A 21,063-nucleotide genomic window follows, 5' to 3' on the forward strand; every position below is an offset into this window, starting at 1 on the left:
CCAGATGCTGGCTGCGAGTGGATAACTACTTCATCTGGAGCTTCATTGGACCCGTTTCATTTGTTATTATGGTATTAGCTTTACTGTCTGACACAGTTTTTTTTTTTCCCCGTCCCTATTAAAACATCACACTTTCAGACCTGACGCATTTTACCACTCTGTTTTGTTCGTGAGGTTATTAACAATGAAGAGCCAGTATTTATGGAGTTCACTGTGAAGTTCAGTGCGTGTGTGTACTTAATTTTTTATCTTCTCCCCTCAGCTCAACCTCATTTTCCTCATGATAACTCTACACAAGATGATTCGCAACTCCTCGGCTCTCAAACCTGACTCCAGCCGCCTGGATAACATTAAGTGAGTTGAAATGACTTATTCATTTATCAAGCCCTTATTTCTTTCTCAGAGTACGTAGTATTTTTTTTCTGAGGCTCAACGTTTTCTCCTCTGCTCCCATTAGGTCGTGGGCTCTCGGGGCTATCGTCCTGCTCTTCCTGCTCGGCCTGACATGGGCTTTCGGCCTTCTTTTTATTAATGAGAACACAGTAATCATGGCCTACCTTTTCACCACCTTCAATGCCTTTCAGGGCATGTTCATCTTCATCTTCCACTGTGCCCTGCAAAAGAAGGTGATCTGTCTTAAATTGTATCCTAATTTCAAATATTACTAAGTTGATGAAAGGCAAAAAAATAAACATATGTGAAAGTCTGATTGATATTCCAAAGACATGATTGTATTAGATACATTTCGTGGCGGCGTTGAGATAAAAAGCTCTGTCGCACCACGTTGGCTTCAACCTATTGAAAAGTGTTTATGTTTACGAGTGACTGTAAAACCTGCCAACTGTGCTGGTGGTGTGATTTTTTTTTTTTTTTTTTTTTTTTTTTTTTTTCCTTTACAGGTCCATAAGGAGTACAGTAAATGTCTGCGTCACTCCTATTGCTGCAGCCGCACCTCCACCAACAGCTCCCACGGTTCCCTGAAGAACTCGGGCCTGCGTGCCAACAACCGCTACTACAGCGGCAGCCAAGCTCGCCACGCAGCGGCCCACAGACAGGTGCAGGCAAGACAGACCCACGCTTATGATCACAGCACACACACGCGCGCACACACTCTCACACACAAAGGCCTTTTGCACACAATGAAGCCGCACATCCTCACACATCAATCAGAAGAGTACTGAGTTTTAAAATTGTGTTTTTCCCCAGAACAAATGAAAAGTAAATCTGCCCGTGCAGCAAGATGGTTTTTTTACTTGTACTGATCAGCTTATTTCAGTGGAATAAAATGAAAAATCAGTTCTCTTGAATAAAACGAGTCCCTTGATACTATCTCTTTTTTTTTTTTTTCCCCGACACTGTCAGAAAGGATGTTAAAGCGAAATAAATAGCTTTGAAATAATGGGAAATTTCCTCACTCCGCGGTTATATTTCCTCAGTTTAAAAGGGCTCTTATATAAGCTTCTGAAGCACAAAATGAGTGGCTCTACAGGGGTTTGATTGCTGATCAATACCAATGACTCACTGATTACTTTGCAAAGCACTCGAATTTACTGATTTATCTCACTTTTTAGCCCGCAGTCGACTGAGATGAGCAGCAAGTGACACATCTGTGTTACAATAACTTCACTTCTCAGTGACGGTGCGGCATTAACCCGGATTGCGTCATGATTTTTCGACACGCTCATAAAAGGATTCTCTCGAAAATCTGCCTTAATCAGCCCGCCCATTCACTGCTGTTGTGAAAAATGTCCTCTCATGTTTCCACCCATTACTGGCAACCCGGTGCTTAACGGGGCAGATGACTCATTTTAACAGATATCCTTTGAAGTCCTTGTATTATTTCTCGGGACACGCACTGAAGAAAACAGCCCAAAATATTGTACATGCTGGTAAATGCACACAGCCACACTGACGCTGACAATTATGTCCCCGCAATCAATAAACAAGCTTTCCCACAATTTAATAAGACACTTTCAAATAATAATTGTATCGGCGGCTGCAATCATGTCTTACACATCTCAAGCTTATTAACTCCCCTCATGATAACATGACAAAGCTGTGTGGCTCTTTACCCGATGCCTCAGCCTCTTTGTCTGGCGTGTTTGTCTATTGTTCTTTGCGGATTAGAGCGAGCCCCACAGTTTTGATTACAGCTGCCCCACTGAGTTCCAGAGTCTACCCCGCCGCGCTTCTATATTTAACTTGTTGTGTGTTCGGTGCCACTCACGGCGCCCTGCTCTCTCTTCCAGAGTCGGATCCGCAGGATGTGGAACGACACGGTTCGAAAGCAGACGGAATCTTCTTTCATGGCGGGAGACATCAACAGCACCCCGACGCTCAACCGTGGTGAGGCCGCCCTCCGCTTCCCCTCTGTTAGAGTTATCCGTTCCACGATGCCCACAAACACACTGGCACGCTAACATAGTTACATATACTTCACAAAAACTGAATTCAGCAATTTATTAGACAGAAAAACTTAAATGGGTGCACTACAATTGTGCACAATTATGTTTGTAATGTTTGTCTCCTTTATGTTGAAATTCACATTGCATCACAGGCTGTTTTCATTATATCACATAGCATCCATAAATATTTCAAAATTAGTACTGATAGATGTCAAATTAAAAACAATCTGTTGCATAAAACATGTTTTTTTTAATGTGGACATTTTTTTGGGTGGTAGAGCTTGAACCAAATGGCACTAAGACTTATTTTCTAAATATTATTTCAATTTCCCACTATTAGTCTTACAGTGAATTCTACTCTAAAAATGTGTTTCGATAAAGTTACATAACAGTTTTGCCCTATATTAATTTCTTTCAGTCATGATTTATTCATTTATCCTCGGAAATCCTCATCAAGGGATCCTGCAGACTCTTCTTGGTGCTCCACCAGAGGACGTCTGCCGCACAGTTAGAAAATCACTGTTGTGGAGCCAGTGTGATCATGGTTGAAGTTTTGGTTTAATTAACGGCTGCTTCAGTTTGTGGCGTTACTGGATGTCGAAGGCACTTAGCCGAGTCAATCACATCACACATACGGCGGTGGAAAATAATCACTTCCCAACGTCCCCGTTACCATGACGAGTGTTTACGCGGCCATTTCCAGTTCCACGGGATCGATGGCCCGCGCGCCACCTTTGCCTGAATGCAGTGATGCATGCCGGCCCCTCTGAACTTCACTCTGCACATGGACGGGGCAGTAACAGTTATTTACAACCTGACGATATGAAGAAGGAAAGAAAAAAGAAAAGAAAAAAAACCCCAGTGCAGAGTCAGTGACTGCGCCTGCCTCGGCAACCGGTGGCGTCACCGTTGCAGCGATCAGGGACACCGAGGCGACTGGAGGTTGGTTCAGGTTCCACATTGGGTTGCAGAGGGTGTCGGTTGTGACACAGAGGCAGTCGCTAAATCAGCCGTCACTCTCTATGCTAATTTCATCCATTTTGTTTTTAATGAACTGATTAGCGTGTGAGCGAACAGGGGGTAATTATTCTAATTGAGGAGAGTGACAGAAGCGAAGCAGGGGGCGAGGAAGAGGTGCGCTCCGGAGGAGCTGGATGGATGGGAGACGTGTTTGGGCGTCTGCGCGTGCGGCCGGGCGGGCCGGTTTCTGGGTTTTTTTTTTTTTTTCGTTACGATAGAGCAATCACCGGGTCTGCAGGAGACGCGCCGCGCGGATCATTCTATGGTGCTCCGTCAAACACAAACAACTGTGCTGTGAAGCCTTTATTTTCCGCGCTTCCGAGGAAACTTTGGCAGTAAGCTGAGAGATGAGCCAGAAGCACACGAGGGGAGGGAGAGGGAAAAGGGAGATGAAGTGTGAGGCACTTTCATGGAGGAGTAATTAAAAAGCCAGAATGTGGAGGAGAGGCGCTGCGTCGCTATCGCTGGCATCTCAGATCTCTTTGATTCCCCCACTTCACTTCTTTATGGACCGCAATCTCTTCATGACAATAGTAATCTGTCCAGAAGAAACGAAAGAGCACACACACGCACACACACGCACACACACACACAGTGTATCAGCATTCCCCCTGCTCTACTCCCCCCCCCCCCCACACACACACACACTTAAAGGGAGTTTCTTTAATTTTCTGTGCAGTATTCCTGTGAGGTACACAGAGACAGCTAATCCCAACTAATTTGGTTGGTGTTTGAAAAAAATTCTGGCATGAGTAACTGAGAAAATGTGGTCGAGTCGACAAAGCAAGCCAGCAAAGGAAGGGAGGGGAGCGTGCACGGCGTGCCAGAAAGATGGACAGAAGAGCGAGTGAAAGAGGAGGGACAACGACAAATAAATAGCTGTGTGTGTGTGTGAGTGCATATTTTATTTATTTTTTTTAGAATTCCCTGCTCCCTCACCGTGTGATGAACGGTAGGCGGAAGACCTGAAGGTTGCACTTTGCCTTGGACGACTCTCCGTCATGCTGTCCTATTTTTAATTTCATGGCATTTCTGTTCGAGTTGCCTCCGGCTGGAGCCATACATGGGCATTATACAACATTTTCAGTGTGCCATTTCTTTGAATTATATTTGTCTTGTAGTGGCATTCACATTTCACTGTGAAATTAACTGTGTTTCAATGGCTGCACTCTTTGACTACATAATGGCATGCATTACTGCCCCCCCCCCCCCTCCCGACTACACTGTCAAGAGCCAAAGGAGGGGAAAAAAAATGAATGGCGTTGCTCCAAACAGTACCTTTCTCCCTGCAATTGTATTTTTACTCAAAGGTTACAATCAGCAGGCATAAACACTGAGGGAAACACTGTGAAATGCATTACTCCAAAAAGGCTCAGCCATAACAAAAATAACCCCATCTGAATAAACAGTAAATATTTTTTTTTTATGATGCAGGTAGTATTAGAGGCTGGGAATGTGACTGTCAGAATGTTACACCTATTGTGCGCCATGTTTTTGCTGCTTACTTTGCATACATTCGAGGCAAATTTATGATTGTATTTATGATAATGGGTTTGTTGTTGTTTTGTTTTTTTTTAATATTCCCGTCTGGCAGCTACCATGGGCAACCACCTCCTGACGAACCCGGTGTTACAGACTCGCACTGGCACCTCTCCTTACAACACTCTGCTGGCTGAGAGCTTCACTCCTCCCTCACCTGGTGTCTTCAACTCCACCGGTGAGCTCCTCGTAAACACTCCAGTGTGTGCGTGTGTGTGTGTGTGTGTGTATTGTGTGTGTGTGTGTGTGTGTGTGTGTGTCTGCAGTTTGCACTCAGCTTGCCGTGCTTCTGTCTGTTACTCTGTCAGTAGTTTGACATGGTATGTGCACACTCACTGCTGTTGAGTGTGTGCACATATGTGTGAGTGTGTATGTGGTGTTTTCTTTCTTCTTCCTCCTCTTCTTTTTTTTTTTTTTTTTTTTTTTTTTTTTTTTATGTAGCTGTCAGACGGATTCAGTAGACTGAGCAGAACAGAGCCAAACAGTGCCTACAGCCTAACCAGCCATCTGGTCAGATCTTGAATCTTCATGAGAACAGCCACAAATTGATTAGAAGTTTAGCTACAGCTGTGACTGCCAGAAATCTTTAGCAGGGTCTTCCTGTTTGGAGGCTGATGAAGTAGTCTGAAATCATGACGACCGCAGAGAGAGATCAGACGGCTCGGGAGTCAGGGACGGTCCATCTGGATGTCAGCCGGTCAGATGTGAACGCTCACTCGTCTCTGTGTTCTCGCTTTTCTAGCAGAGAGCGACTCTTTCAGCAGCCCGATAATTCTCCGTTTACATTCCTGTGCTCTCGTCGCGCTCTTAACCTGCGGAATTAGTCACTTTTCGTTCATTGCTCCGCTACAATACCAGTGTCCCTGCGGTGAGTGTGAAGGAGGACTGTGTGTGGCTGGTTTTGCTGTGTGAGCGCGCACCTGCAGCGTATCAGGCTTAGTGTCTGAGGACTGAAATTTAAGGCGGCGTTTCTGTTAAATATTTTAAAGCCTCTTCGCACAATACGTCAAGCCTGATGGCCACGGGCCTGGCAGCCGAGTCATTTTTAGACGAGAGCGGCGGAGGATGGGGAGAGCACTTCATTAGAATGTCTAATTACCCAATCCACCACCGAAGAAGAACGTTGATTAAAGTCATACTACGCATTAAATTTTTAAAGGCGAACATGCCTCGCACTTTTTTCGCCGCTGCGGCTCTTGCTGTGCTGCGACGGTGGTTGGCGAGGAAAACACAGCATCTTTGGTGTGTGGAGGCACGTTTCATAAAATAAACATCGCTGCTACTGTACAAGTTTTAATATGAATTATGGATGCGTCCAGGTATCACTGAGAGCAGTAAAATACATTTTCAGAATATTTTTTCGGGACCTTTGATGAAGAGTAAATGGCGGAGGAAATAAAACGGAGCCATGTCTGCACGAATCCGTGTCAGTGTTGCTGTGTGTGTGTTTGTGCGTGAGCTGGTGGCTGTGGGAGAAAGAAGGTAAGAAAGGGGAGCGTGGACGGCTGGACAAGTATTTTCTTGAAGCAGGAGCTTAAAATCAGTCTCCCAGTGTTTGCATTGCTGCGGAAATTCTTACTTACCGCTGTCTTTCTTTTCATTCACTTCACATGACTTTCTCTGGGATACACAGGAACCTTCCGTGACCCAAGTAAGTGGAATTAACATATTCCTCTCTTGGTAGCGTTTCAAATTCATTCAGCCCATAAAACTAAAGCCTTCTGTCTGTGTTTGGGTCTAGAGAGTACATTATCTAAGGGCCGAGACCCCTGTGGAATGGAAACTCTGCCCCTGAATGGGAACTTCAATAACAGCTATTCCCTACGCAGCGGCCCTGCAGGCGGAGGCGGTGGCAGCTGCGACTTCCTCAGCGGCGGCGGCGGCGGCGGGGGTGGAGACAGCCCCCCTCCCATCTTCAATCCTCGCAGCTCGGAGACGCTGGGCGGCGGAGGCATCCGAAGAAACCTGTCTGACGCAGCCGCCTTCGAGAAGATGATCATCTCCGAGCTCGTGCACAACAACTTGAGGGGCGGCGTCGGGGGAGGGGGCGGAGGAGGCGACGTAGGGGACAGAGCGTACGGGAGCCTGGCCAGGGGACGTCCTCATGGCGGGGCCGGTCGGGGGACGGCGACAGCCGGGCCCGAGCCGTCCATGAGCATGGATGAAGACGAGGACTATCTCCGGGAAGGACGGCAGCGCACGCCGCAGGATGTGGAGCTGCTATATAAAGCTCTGGAGGAGCCCCTTTTGTTGCAACGCGCCCAGTCGGTCCTCTACCAGAGCGACCCGGAGGAGTCGGAGAGCTACACGGCCGACCTCACGGAGAGCCTGGGCCACAGCGGCCAGAGCGGCAGCGGGCAGGGAGGCAACCGGGCGCCGGACTCCCCCGCCCGCGACTCCCTGTACACCAGCATCACCAACCTGCGAGACTCTCCCTACCCCGACAGCAGCCCCGAGCCCCTGGAAGTGGTGCCCCGTTCGGCCCAGCCCCCAGAGGAGCTGTACTACGGCTCGGGGAGGCCCGCGGTGGGCTCCCGCGGGGCCCCCATGCAGACCTTCTACCAGGCCCCGCCCCGAAGACCGAGCGGGGAGGGACACCAGGCTCCGGAGCCCGCCCACAGCGAGGGGGACGGACAGATGCAGCTGGTCACCAGCCTGTGACTGGAGCCACGAGGAGGAAGTTGGGGACTGACATGCTGGCCAGAGCCTCCTCCTAGCTCGTCTCCTTCTCACGTCTCTCCACTTTCTGCTTGTTTGGTTGCCTTTCTTTCTCTTGACTTTTATTTAACTAGCATATGAACGGACAGAATGACCTTCTGGGCGTCTCGGCTGCCCGTGCAGAAGCAGCCTTTCTCTCCAGTCCTTCCTGTGCAGTGGGCGCTCTGCAGAGTGCTCACTGGCTCTGTGTAACCAGTCATTCCCAGTTCCTTTTGGTACCCTAGGGCCAAGTCCAGCACTCTGAATGTACCAACCCACCCCTTTACCTTTGGATATTTCAAACTTTCAAACTTTGTTAAAGTTTTTTTTAATGTAATTTCTCTTCAGACCTGCCTCCGGAGATGGGAATATCATTTTATATTTTATCTAATTTCCCTTTCTTACCATCTGTAGGTCTTTTTTGAGTCGTCATTTGATAGTAGTTCGCTGTGGAGACGGGGAATATCGTACACTACTTCAACCTAAAAAATGTCTCACAGCAAGCTCTTCATTGTTGCCAAAAATATCTTTTATTGAGCCAGAACAGAACTAGAACATTCATAAGGCACACACACACGCACACACACACATACATGCACACACACACTCATCTAGAAGTGCTCATTACTGAACATCACAAGTGAAAACAGTACTCCATCTAAGTAAAAAGGAGCCAGCGCTTTTGTTCCAAGCAGGCAGAGGGAGCCGATTCAGTGTAGTTGCCTTCATTTTCTCTCGCTGTGAATTGACGACTCTGTACAGAAGTAGGGTAGAGGTGGAGACAGAGACTGAGAAGCTGCCGCACCGTCCCTACAGAGCAGGAGGGTCTGCACCCATAAGACTGGCCAAGTGTCTCCGCTGTTCTCTCTGGTTGTGTGCTTTAGGAATTTAAAAAGTTCAAATGACTGCCTTGTTATTATTTTGAACAAAGTATTCGATTCGTTGACTGGGTTGACACCGCGTCGAGGCAGCAAGTGCGGATCGGTGTTGCCCCTCCCCTCGTACTTTGCTGTTAGAGCCTAGCCAGTTAAAGTGAACTTTATTCCTGTGTTAACTGTGACGAGCGAGACTGTAAACGTCACAAATGCACAGGGCCGACCAATTGGTATAACCGTGTACATATAGACCACACATGAATCTACTTTATTCTTACTGTGTAAATAGAGACACCAGATGATCAAAAGCAACAAAAGGTAATAAATACTATGGAAAAAAAAAGACTTCTTGTACTGCAACAAACTGATGAAAGTAAAAAATAAAATGTTTTGGAGTTTGTGAACTGAATGATACACTCTATCTCTCTCCCCCGTCGCTCGATCTCCTCCTCGCTCTCTTTCTCTCTCACTTCTCTGTGTCCCGGCAGCGCGTCATGCGGCGATATTCCTCCATGATCCGATAAAGAGGGACAAAGCCAGGAGAGGCAGAGCGAGAGAGAGAGAGAAAGAGAGAGAGACGCCACAAAAACAAAATCCAGGCACAATTTTCATGTGATATAATCCATGACATGTTGTTAATGTTTGACCTTGGACATTCCCCCGTGTGGAATAACGAAAGGCAGCGGGAAGCGGGAGATGAGGGGCAAGCGAGATAGACGTTGTCAAATGTCATCCTGTGCCTCGCACAGCACGCTAAGCATTGTGGGTGAACGACGGCATCCATGAAGTGATTTGGTTTTGTCCTTGTATTATTTGGAAGATATAACCAGAGAGCATAACTTTGACAACATGTTTTATAGCATGTATGATAATGAACATTTGTTTCGCTATGGGAAAATGTTGCATTTTTTGCTGTTTCTTAAAGATAGTTTCAGCAGCCTAATGTGACAATTCTTTATTTTTCCTGTGTGCATGTGTCGGCGTGGCTGAGCGTGGGCGCCGTGTGATTTGCGAGTGTGTTTAGAGCCCGCGCCGTCGACCCGACTTTTCCCGTGTACACGCCGGCGCATTTCAAAGGCTATTTTATGTGACATAACTTGAATGCGCATCAGACAAAGAGGGATACTCATCTCAGAGAGCTGCCATTACTTGTCCGCCTCAAATGGAAGTTGCTCCCGCCGTGGCGCTCAGGTACTTGGGAGGACAGCGGGAATCGCACTGCCTCGGGAAGAGGTGAGGCGCCGCTATACCATGAAAATGACAAGCGGGGCTGACAGATTGGGAGGAACGTGTTTCCAATATGCCACTTTATGCAAGGAAAATTAGCTGTCAAGAGAGAGCCCACTCATGAGGCTCCCCTCATTCAGCTGAAGTCTGTTTAATGACCTTTGAAAAAAAGGAGAGTTTTCCTTTCTTTTACGCTTTGTTTATAGATATTTGTTCAGTTTTTATATATGTGATTGGAATATTTATTTACAGTGATCTATTCCTTGTCCTCCACCCCCTTTTTCCCCTATCGCTCCTGAACCCTCTGCGAGCCGTGGCCGTAACGTGAGCAGAAAATAGATGCATCTGCTGCAGTGTGACATTTGGCTTGGGCGTGAGTGTCCCACTTCTGAGAGGGGCCCAGAGGACGGCTTTTAGCCGTGACTCCTGGGGCTGAGAGAGAGAGAGACGGTTAAAGAAAGATAAGGCCGGAGGATTACAAGGATTTGCCACCATTTCTTCTTGTTATTCTAATCACTTGCGTAAGTAACATTGTATGGGGCTGAGGAGCGCGATGAGGCTCAGACAGAAAGCCCTGCTAATATCACATGAGCCACAGGGGCAGCGTGTGCTGGATGGTACATGACTCTGCTGTGCAGCCGAACTCGGAAACTCTGTGTTTACAAATGAAAGGACAGTTTGCTCATGAATCCTGCTCCGCTGCAGCGTCGGACGGGCGACGGCTCAGTGAGCGTGGCGCCGTGCCGAAGCGGCCCCTCACCGGTCAGCCGAGGACGGCTGAATGTATTTTAACAATCAGGAATTGAAGATAAAACAATTCACCCCCGGGTGGAGGAGTTAATGGGAAATTCAAGATGGCCATCATCGTCGTCGTCTTGATCCTCATTGTTCTCATCGCCATCATCGTTTCCTCCGCCCTCGTCCCTCGTCGTGTTGGACGTGACTCGCTGATGCTGATCTCCGGTGCTCCGCTGGGTCCCGCCCCGGGGAGAAGCACTGTTTAGACAGACATCCCCCCCCCCTCAAGAGAGGAGGAACGTGCGTCACCTTGGGCCAGCTCCTTTTCTTTTTCCAGCACCTCCCATTCCTTTTTATGTCTTCTCCTTCAGCTCTTCCACTTTTTAATATCAATCTCAATGGAGTCCATTAGTGCAGCACTTCTTCCAGAGTGTTAATTTGTTTTGTCAAAAGCTTTGTTTATCCCAGATTAATATCGCAATAAACAGAGGAGGGCTGTGCTGTGGTAAATGATAGTGATTATACAGTAGAAGGTCCGCGGCCCACGCTGTTGGACGGAGGCTCACACAATGGGAGTTTCTCCACCATTCACAGCCCTCCAAACCTCTGATTACAATAATAACACCGTGGGTATTAATTTACTGCCGTGAACTCGCCCTCAATCTCCTGCTTTCTGTCTCTGTTTGCAAACGCTTTACACGGCTTCCTCTCCGTCCCAGTGGCCGGCCTGGCATGGGTGTGCTTCAGTGATTATGTGGGGAAGTTGTTTAAAAGGTATGATGCCCAACCTTTGACACAGTGCTGTTTGATCCCCGTGGCTCGGTGTCGGCGGAGAGTGAGCTGTGGCATTGTCCGGTCTATCATTAGACAGCGGTCCCAGCAGGCTCTCAGTCTGTCCGCTCGCTGCTGACCCTTTCACGCGCAGACATTTTTTTTTTTTTTTTTGTGCGGACCATATCGCACCAGGAGGGCAGTTTAGAGGAGGGGTGGGGTGGGAGCAGGATACTGGTGAGAGTTCAGCAGCAGCGGGGGAGCGGAGGGTCATTATGTCTGCAAAGACCAGCCAAGAGGGGGACAGAGCGGGGACGGCATCAGCAGAGATGTCACAGATGTCACAAAACACACGGCTGCAGGCAGCGAGGGAGGCGGGACGGCGGGGGGGGAAGAAGGGCTCGGCGGGCCGGCTGTGCGGGAGCGCCTCCAGATAAGGAGATGGATGTGCCACTTCACGGCTTTCCGTCGGTGGTTTTGCAGACTATAAGTTATCATTTTATGGCTTAAATTGATCAAGCTGGCTTGTAAGATCCCAAGTTCGTTCATAAATCCAGTCTAGTTGTGGAGGAAAGGAGGGGATGTGATTGTAGTTTGGTGTGATGGATGCTTCCTTTAGGAAAAAAAAAAAAAAGTTCATTCACATAAAGCAGGTTGAATCCGAACGGGACTTTTCTTGCTCTGGGTGTCTTTGTGAGTGTGGAGCGGCCTAACCGTGTCTGCACGTTCCTTCCCTCGGTCTCCAGCCTGTGTATTTCAGCCCACTTCTTGGCTGCAACAGGAGTGAATGGGATATTCTGAGTATCTGCTAATTATCTGTATCCGCTAATTAGCTCCGCACAGTAGAAGCTAGACAGTATTAAAGGCCTCAGATCTTGGGAACAAGGTGTTAGTGGTTTTATATAACAGATTGAATGGCAGGAAGAGCACTGATAATGTGCTCCTGTGATTTTTTTTCTATCAAATGGATAATTTATCATGTGCTGCTGAGATCTTTGTAAATTGAAGTAAATATAACGCTTTCGGTTTGGCTTCTGTTTTCTTTTCGGAAAACGCCGTTCATTTGACTCATTTGGTTTTAATCCCTCACAGTCGTTGCTTTGACAGCTGTCTGGGCCAAAGGGGACGGTTTTTCTGTGGGTGTTTCCATCATTGCAGCGTTGCAGGTCAAAGCGACCTTGTATCAGCACATATTAATAATAAAAAAAAAAAGACTATTGAAAATATACAGAATTCATGCTTGAGGGTTTCTCTGGGAGTGTGTCGGAAGGGCCAAAACTGCGACGTGTGCGTATATGGCTGCCACACTGATGTATAGCGTAGCTGCTTGTGTACTTGCGTATGTGCCAGCGTGTTAAAGGACTATCCACACACACACACACCAATTATGACTAATCCTCCGCTCTTCCATATGCATAAACTTCAATATACGTACCTCACAATTCAGACTGCGAATGAAACGAGGTCTTTAAACACTAATACAGCAGTGATGTTTTATTCATGGCCTTTCCTGCAGGTCGCAACAGTATTGTGCCGCTCGCTCCGGTGCCCTGTGTGAAGTGAGGGACAGAAGCCAAGCAGCCCGGCCCCTTCCTGAGTCAGCTCCCCTTTGAACCACACAGTATGCATATGCAGATTTGACCTGCTGGTTGGGATGATGATTCTGTCAAACACCAGTCTGCATCCAAAGTATACTTTGCAAAGTGATCAAAGACAGGTGGGGGCAAAAAAAAAAGAAAAAAAAAGCACGCTGTCAGGTTCTGAGAGCACCAGCGTTTTTGGTAGACACTAATAAAAGCCTGGAGGAGGGATGAGAGGGCTGGTGCCACCAGTGTGGATGGAGCTCGGCTTTGTTTCGCCACAGTAACCCTGAGTCAGTGATATTAAGACCGTCTCCAGTGGTGCTCCAGCCATCTTATGTACGTGCACATGCAGACCAGTGGGCATACTGGCTCCGCTGGATCCGGCTTTCAAAGCATCAGTCAAGGTTAATTAATCATATAGTGTAGTGTGATCCCTGATGTAATCTTTTAATAACTGTGGTGCAAGTATAGATTACAGACTTCTGAATGCAACGCTGTTGCCTTGCAGCCGTTGTGAAGCCACGGCTGCATGCAACAGTGCGCGACCTTTAGCACACTCCAGAGTACGCATAAACACTGCGATCAGCAAGATCATTTGGGGATGACACACGCGAGTGTCTGGGTTATTGCAGCCCATCTACTGTAGCTTCCCCTAAGCCCTCTTATCCCTGATGTGTGATCAGTGCTCAGTTCCCGCTGAGTTTTGCTTCCTGATTGCTCATAATCCTGTTCACGGCGAAGTGTGATAGGTAACTAATTAACCAATATGCAATTATTATGTGCATCGGAGCATAGCGTATCCATCCTTAATTACAGTCTTCGTGCGTCTTTGCCTCGCCCATAGAGCTGCTTTTCGCCCGTGGTGCTGAATGCTGCACATGTATGACGACATGCGTTGACCCGCCCCCTGCCTATGTGCCATCTGCCTGGCCCCTGCATTGCCCATGTCCTCTCAGTGAGACTCCCCAAGAGGGGCGGCTCCGAGGCCTTGACCATTCAGTCACCCTCTTTTCACCAGCAACACTTCTCGCGCACAAACAAATCAAACGTGAGCGACATCGTCTCCAACCTCCGGGCACACTCACTTACCGGCACTCAGTCCATCGAGGAAGGTAAAAGGAGGGTTTTTCAAGGTCATTGCACATTTAGGGAAGCTTAAAATAGGAGCAGACATTGACAAATCAAGATCCACGGAAACTGTCAGCAGATCCCAAAAGATAGTGAATAGAGATGTATTAAGTTCACTCCGGGCCCCTGTGTGTTTGTGTGTTACTGTAATTACTATCATACATCAAGCCGCAGGGGCAGCCAATCTTTTAAGTGCTGCAAGGTGCTGTATATACCACTTAAACAACCGAGTCGTGATTAAAGTCTCCAATGTTCTTTTATTACAGTTGATTAATAAATCAGAGCACTGTACAAGGAAATAGACACTCGCACTGCACAGAAAAACCCCACAATAGTCAATCAGCAGTACTGTAGGAGAGCTTTGATACAGTCATTGATGATATTTTTTGAACCCCACCCTCAGTGACTGATGATGGAAATTCAATATGTTCAAAGAATCTATATTTTGTATGTCTAGAAAGCGTTTGCAGTCGTTCCTAAATAAGCATTAATTGCATTTGCATTCCTAACAAAACTAATAGGCAGTGTAATTATGCGCCTTCAGGAGGGACTCATGGGTGTTTACTGCCCCCTGTTGGTTTGAAGCTCAAACGCGCTGTGTTGCACTTCCAAGATCTGCACCTCTCTGAGCAGGCAGTGAACATCTGGGTGACTCCACAGTCCCAAGTTAATCAGTTTATTTACAGTTGATTGACAAAAACAACATAAACAATAATGACACAAATGCCACTTGAAAACAAAAAACAAGGAAACACTCTTGTATTATATTCAATATGACTTTTGCTCTAACATCTGAAAAACATGATATAAGTTGTCTCCCAGCTAAGTATGTGGATTTTTCTGGTATGTCTGGTTCACCCATTCTTTGGTAACACCATTTGTTTTAAGCAATATCTATAGTAACTTCTTTCAAGAAGCACTTGGGAATGTGGGCCATTTCTGTACGGTAAGATAATAAATAGGCCTTTAAATGCAACAAAACAAATAAATGTGCTGTATTGACTGGAATTATCTTTTACAAAATGTCACGTAGTGGAAAAGCAACATAAATGCAACACTGGTCTAAAGTGAAATTTTCCTTGTTGCATTTTGAGCTTTTCATCACTTGATATTGTACACCACTTTATGCAATTTAGGATCTTAGTTATCTGGAAGCCAGCTGACTAAAACAGGCCCCAGCCTGGACTGTTCACCAGTCCTGCACGCCCTACCCGGGCATACAGTTCTCTGATTTGTCTTCAGTGGAAGTTTTAATGAATACATCACATCCTGAAAACATTTAGATGCATTCAGAGATTATATTATTCTAATTCAATTCAGTTAAATTAATCCCAAAGAATATGCCAGTAAAAAATCCACATACTATTATATGATATTAATATATATTATATTATATTTTATTATATTATATTATATTATATTATATTATATTATATTATATTATATTATATTATATTATATTATATTAATCTTTTAACTTGTCCTTTAAGGTATTTATAAATTTATAAAATAGATATTTTATTGATACACCTTTATCTCCTGTAAATCTTCACTGTTGTTTGTTGACTCCACGTCAAACTCCTAAAACGAAACAAACAAGCTAAATTACTCAATTATACAAAAATGATAAAAAGCAACATTTAGTGATAAAAAGGTCGAAGCGTCTGCCTTACCGGCTCAGTAGAGCAGCTGGACTGTGGTTCAGAGTGGAAGCCGGACTCGTTCATCGAGGCTCCGGCTTCACCTGTCATGTCAGAAGTTTGGATGGTGGCTCTGCAGACGGAAACAAGAAGGAGCAGAGAAGTGAAGGGTCGAGATGAACAGCTTCTGCTCCCCTTTCAACAGATGTCAGACAAGTTCTGACATTCAGACCGGCCCGTCAGGTTTGGAACCGGATGTAGAGATCCGCCTCTGGAGGAATCCTGACAGCCGCTCAAGCACCAACAAAATTAAACAGCGAAAAGGTGAATCTGTGGAGTGACATGCGTTTGTCTTTGATCACAGCAGAGAAGCGAGGAAGAGGCAGTCTCACCCATCAGCACACAGCAGCGACCGTCTTTCACTCTCGTGATCTTCAGCTTCGGCGTCGCCAGCGGTCCTCCCGTTGTTGGCTCTCCTGAAAACAGACGAGTGCTCACCGTCATGATGTTTCAGATGATCACAGCAGAAAAACAGGGTGAGTCCTCCATGCCATTTATTCTTATTGTTATTATTAAATGGAAGAAAGTCAAATCAAGTCAACATACTAATTGTAAATAATAACGTCTTGCAGCCAAAAACTTACCCGTTCACAGCTCGATGAGAAGAGGTTGTGTTCATGGTTTGGGCTGTTGTGTTGTCACTGCAAAATAAACACAATAGCTAAGAGTGCCACAGGATCTGTTGCAAAATCTCATTCACTGCCTGTCCAGGTAACGGGCTGCTCCAGCCAAAGCTTTAAATGAAAACTGGCTGCAGGCAGAAGGGAAAGAAACCAATTCTGGTCCTAACGTTTCAGTCGGCACAAGCCTCCCGCTGAACAAACCGCCGCCCAGACTGAGGGCTTGAGCAGTCCCGCCATCAGACTCAGGATCAATACTGAGGAGACAAAGGTAGCTTTTAGCCGATTACAGTCTAGACCTCCTATTGTTATTAAAAACACACACATCCAGACACACACACACTTTAGCCTGCCCTGCCAAGCACCACTTGTAAGGAGTCGGAGTGGATGGCTTGTTGTGAAAGTGAAAACCTCACCGTTGATCAGGCACACGTTGAAGGGAGAGAGCTTGTTCTGCATTATTCCCACCACTTCCACATCGTCCGTTCCTGTAATACATGAAATGACAGAGACAACACTTCAAGACTCATCCACTAATAGAAGCTCACCCGGTCTCACTGCTCTGCTCATCACTTGCTGGGACCTCCTGCACTTTTCGCCTTAAATGCAGCAAGAATTGAAGAAATATTTCAATAAAGTAATAAAATGAAATAATAGAATTATTTTAAACATTTGTTTTAGAATTCACAGAAAGCGATACTACACACACATGACTTCCTATCCCCCAGCCGACCTGCAAATATGACGCTGATAATTTAACAAGCAAAAGTGAACCAAATAGCTTTAATTCTCCCTTCACAGGGAATAAAAAGTGCAAAACTCACCTCAGACCCCTTTTCCAACAGAAGAACCTTCCAGCAATCATAGCGACGACAATCACAATAGTCGCAATCCCACTGGCAATCCCTTAAAAACAGGAAAAAATGTATGTTAGAAATAAATTTTAAGCTATCCATTTACTTGGAATATTTTAATGGGATCCCTACTCAGGAATTCAACACAAAGTTAATACTTACAATATATATAAGTTTTATTTGGTGCGTTCTTTTTCCCCTCTGTTGTCACCGTTGGTCTCTCTGTTGTTTCCTCAGTTGTTTCCTCTGTTTAAAAGTAAAACATGAAAATGCTACATTATGTTTTTAATCTAAAGACATAATATAAAGAATATATTTATTTGACACATCTCAGTGCCTTACGGGAAACTTTAATGTCCACACATTTGTCTTCCTCATGGCCTTCCTTCTAAAAAAACAGAAATTTATGGTGAGTTCATGTTGTCAGACAGTAGAAGACATTAAAAAAAAATGTATATACAGTATGTACTCACAGATGTAAATACACACTCTACTTTGATATCCAAGCAGTCCCTTGAGAAGAGCGATGTGCGGCTGAATTTGATCACTTCCTCTGAAAGGTCTGGATCGAGGTGGTCCCGAAGTGCACTGACAAGGCTAGTCTGGTGGGGTGGGGTTGAATTTTGTCATTAATTTACTTTCACACTTTCTCACAACACGATAAACAAAAGATAAACAGAGATAAACAAAAAAGCAAATCAAAACACACTATTGACTTACCCCGTGTGAACTGACATGAACTTCACTTTCCTCAGGGCATTCATATCGATACTCGAATCCTTCGGCAGTCTTTATGTTTTTGCAAGAATAGTTTCTTGCAATGCAGGCTGTGAGGCAGTCAGAATAAACAATGTTCTAACTAGAATGCAGATTTACTATGGAAGCTCTGAAAATGGGAAGTTTGACTGAAAGAAAATGTCCCTGAACACGGTCACAACAACGAAACAAATGAAAGTGAAATAAAAATGAAAATAAGAAAGACAGTAAAGAAATCAGATCACTTACAATATGAGGGTTTTCCAAAGTTTAAAAGAGTGATGGCCGTGATCTTTAGGAGGATTTGGTTTCTCATTTTGTTGACGTTCTGAAGCGTACTTCCTTATAGCAGAAGGTGATCAGCAACATGAGGAAGTGGGCCGGAAAGACGCAATACACGCAATGCATGATGGGGTGTGGAGGCTGGGAAATATAAACAATGGAAGGAAAGGAAGTGTTCTGCATGGGCTGTGGCTGCGACAGATATTCTTAGTGTTATCTAATGAGCTTTTCTTCCTCTCAGCTTTTTAATGTAGTCACATCACACAGGTGGGCCACTCCACAAATTCTCCTCTCCTCAGTGTAACGCTGACTTCAGCCGAGAATATGAACATGTGCCCTTTGATGTACTGCTTATAGTGGTTCCACCTGGAGCGCTCAGCTGTAAAATATATGGAACGGAGCCAGAACGTCATTCCATATCATCCCCGCTCATAAATTATTTGCAGAACTTTTAAAACCCTCCGCTTCAGTGCTGTTGACGTAACTGGCCCCTTCTGTTAAGTTTGCAGTTAGGCACAGCAAACACAAGAGGAGGCCCTTGTCAAAGGTCAGAAACACATCATGGAGGGAGACAGAAATACCACTCCAATCAAAATAAATGAAGACGAGGACTGTGTGTGGAGACAGGATGTGTTTAAAACCCAGGTGGGTGTATTACAGCTGAGCAGATTTAAACGTCTGAGGACTGAGGATGGCAGTCGTCCCAGCATTATGGCCGTGAGAGGACCGAGGCCTCCGAGCACTCAGAAAGCCCCTTTGTCATTCCCCCCCCCCCACCCTCACACAAATACATACACACAAACACGGCGCAAAGACAAAGCACAAGCCGCCACGGCGCAGCACGCTTCATTTACACTGCATCTTCTCTGCTCCACCGAGAAAACACAGACTGTATTCTGTGTGAGTCGGCCGGGGCCCCCATCCACCTCCACGGCTCCGTCCCCACGCACCGTCCTCCGTCTCTCTCACGTGGAAATTCGAGCTAAAAGGTGTTTCCTTCTGAGAAAACTCGCAGGTTTCCGCCCCGCCTTTCTGATCACACGATGAATTAAAGGACACAAGATTTATCAACAGGCATGAATAAACTTGTAGGTGAATAAATTTAGTTGGGATCTCTGGAGGGGAAGTGTGCGGATGTGGACCTTTTCAATCATCTGATGCATTTTCCACAGATATCAAGTAACAGCGGGACTCTTGGATATCCTGCCATTCCTCTCCGGATCTGCATAAACAGAGGCGAGCGAACGGTGCTGTGGCTCCTTCAGCCCCTCCAAACATTCGACGTCCAGCCCCGAATTGAGAATGAGTCGAATACAAAAGGGTTGAAAATGAGTTTCAGTGTAATTTATTACATTTCCGTTGTTCTTGAGTCATCTGTTGATGTGTCTCAGCTCTCCTGTTTCGTTCATTAGAGCGGTGACGAGAGATAAACAGCTCTCTTCCTGTCTCACTCGCATTCACGCAAACCTTTGTTCTCTGTGCGTGTGAAGGGGGACGCCACAGCTTTGGCTAAAAAAAAAAAAAAAAAAAAAAATAGGAGGTGAGTATTTCATGAATAATATGTAGCGAAGTTCGAAACAAAAACGGGGTTCGCCATTTGGGGTGAGCGAGCTGTGGAGTCAGAGCAGAGGCAGAGCAACATCACAAGAATCCTGAGTGGGTCTGAAACAATAGAGCTGCTCAGAACCCCGTTTGGCCTGAGTTCGCATAGCTCCGCCACGGTTTCAAAATACACCCTGTAGAAAGTCGACCGCAATCAAAACAGCATATACAGACCAGCAGCGGCTCCTTTTGTAAAAACAATATCATGTTCACACCCCGGCCGGGAGGATTTTCTATAGATTAAAAAAAAATTTCCAGCCGTATTACACAAGCTGAGAGCTGCTTCCCGGAGATTTTGATCGCGTTACGGATTTTCCCCAAAGCTCAAAGTCAGAAGTGAGGGAGCCCAGGAGAAAGCACCGAGCCAGCGGGGGCGCTTTCAAATAAAATGGTAATATTCATAATCCCTCAATCTGAGAGCAGGACCAAAGGAGAGGTGAGTTTAGAGAGTGTCGGAGCATGCTGGGACTGTTTCGGAGTGTGTGTCCAGTTGGCTCAGCTTGAAGCCTGAAACCCCCACTGGCACAAGTTTGAAAATCGCGGAGGGACACCGCCACACTGCCAGAAAGCACATTAATACTCACAATGACACACTTGCCGAGGAACCGATACACACAGCTGCGCGAACGGTGTGGCAAAATGTGTCAGTGTTTCCCGCAACACACACACGGCATCCGGGCACAAAAACCGAACACCTAGTAAACGCAAATCAGCATGTCTGAGCAAATGTTCTTCGGCGGAGCTGTCATGGCAGCGTGTGAATACATGAACGCGGGCCTCTCGTAACACAATGCTCAACCCCAACGCGTCCAAGCTCCCCTTCATGCACAAATTTAAAAGTCACTTCTAATGTCGGTTGTTCTCTCTCTTTTCTAAAACCGCAGCTTGGTTAGTCTGGGCACAGCAACCCGATCCTGCTGAGAAAGTCTTATAAAAGGAGGCAAATAAAACAATCCAATCAGGAACACCTCTGCTCCACAGTGCCAAACATTCAATATCTGAGAGATATGTGCTTCCAGACCGGTCCCCGCCTGAGAGCCTATCGACGTCCTGATATAAAGCACAGTCGGGCTGCAACATAAAGTCACGGCACCGTATAGCTTGATGCAACTCTCTTTCACATGGTGCCGAGACAGATGTTGCACAACTTTCCTCGGTTACTGTAATCTATTTTCCAGTTCAATCTCCTGAGAGGGATCTCTGTCAGAAAACAAACCTCTCTGTTTGAAGCGTGGCCTCTAGTTAAACTTGTTCAACTTCTGCTTT

The 21,063-nt window shown here is 46.0% G+C and overlaps 2 protein-coding genes across 4 annotated transcripts in view; one reads left to right on the forward strand and one right to left on the reverse strand.

Annotated features, from left to right (window-relative positions):
• The window catches only part of adgrl1a (adhesion G protein-coupled receptor L1a), an 86,430-nt gene extending 77,513 nt beyond the window's left edge, over window positions 1-8,917 (forward strand). For both annotated transcript variants that reach the window (XM_030090475.1, XM_030090476.1), the window contains 8 exons: window positions 5-71; window positions 263-354; window positions 458-626; window positions 900-1,055; window positions 2,250-2,346; window positions 5,020-5,142; window positions 6,598-6,615; window positions 6,706-8,917. In XM_030090475.1, coding sequence (XP_029946335.1) covers window positions 5-71; window positions 263-354; window positions 458-626; window positions 900-1,055; window positions 2,250-2,346; window positions 5,020-5,142; window positions 6,598-6,615; window positions 6,706-7,625 — 1,642 coding nt within the window. In that variant the 3' untranslated portion in view covers window positions 7,626-8,917. The remainder of the gene's footprint in view (window positions 1-4; window positions 72-262; window positions 355-457; window positions 627-899; window positions 1,056-2,249; window positions 2,347-5,019; window positions 5,143-6,597; window positions 6,616-6,705) is intronic.
• Window positions 8,918-14,645: 5,728 nt separating this feature from the next.
• Window positions 14,646-18,649, reverse strand: LOC115387699 (uncharacterized). Of its 2 annotated transcripts, none has more exons than XM_030090532.1 (11): window positions 18,163-18,649; window positions 17,878-17,984; window positions 17,631-17,759; window positions 17,500-17,542; window positions 17,320-17,403; window positions 17,128-17,209; window positions 16,720-16,791; window positions 16,268-16,324; window positions 16,016-16,099; window positions 15,657-15,756; window positions 14,646-15,564 (listed from the first exon to the last, which is right to left on the reverse strand). In XM_030090532.1, exons 1-11 carry the CDS (start codon window positions 18,227-18,229, stop codon window positions 15,502-15,504), a joined length of 888 nt encoding a protein of 295 aa, XP_029946392.1. In that variant the 5' UTR covers window positions 18,230-18,649; the 3' UTR covers window positions 14,646-15,501. The 2 variants fall into 2 exon arrangements, with proteins under 2 accessions (XP_029946392.1, XP_029946391.1); XM_030090531.1 differs by having other exon boundaries at window positions 17,500-17,545; window positions 18,163-18,640.
• Between the last annotated feature and the right edge of the window lie 2,414 nt (window positions 18,650-21,063).

This window comes from Salarias fasciatus, chromosome 4, assembly GCF_902148845.1.
Source record: "Salarias fasciatus chromosome 4, fSalaFa1.1, whole genome shotgun sequence".
In the NCBI taxonomy this organism is placed as follows: domain Eukaryota; kingdom Metazoa; phylum Chordata; class Actinopteri; order Blenniiformes; family Blenniidae; genus Salarias; species Salarias fasciatus.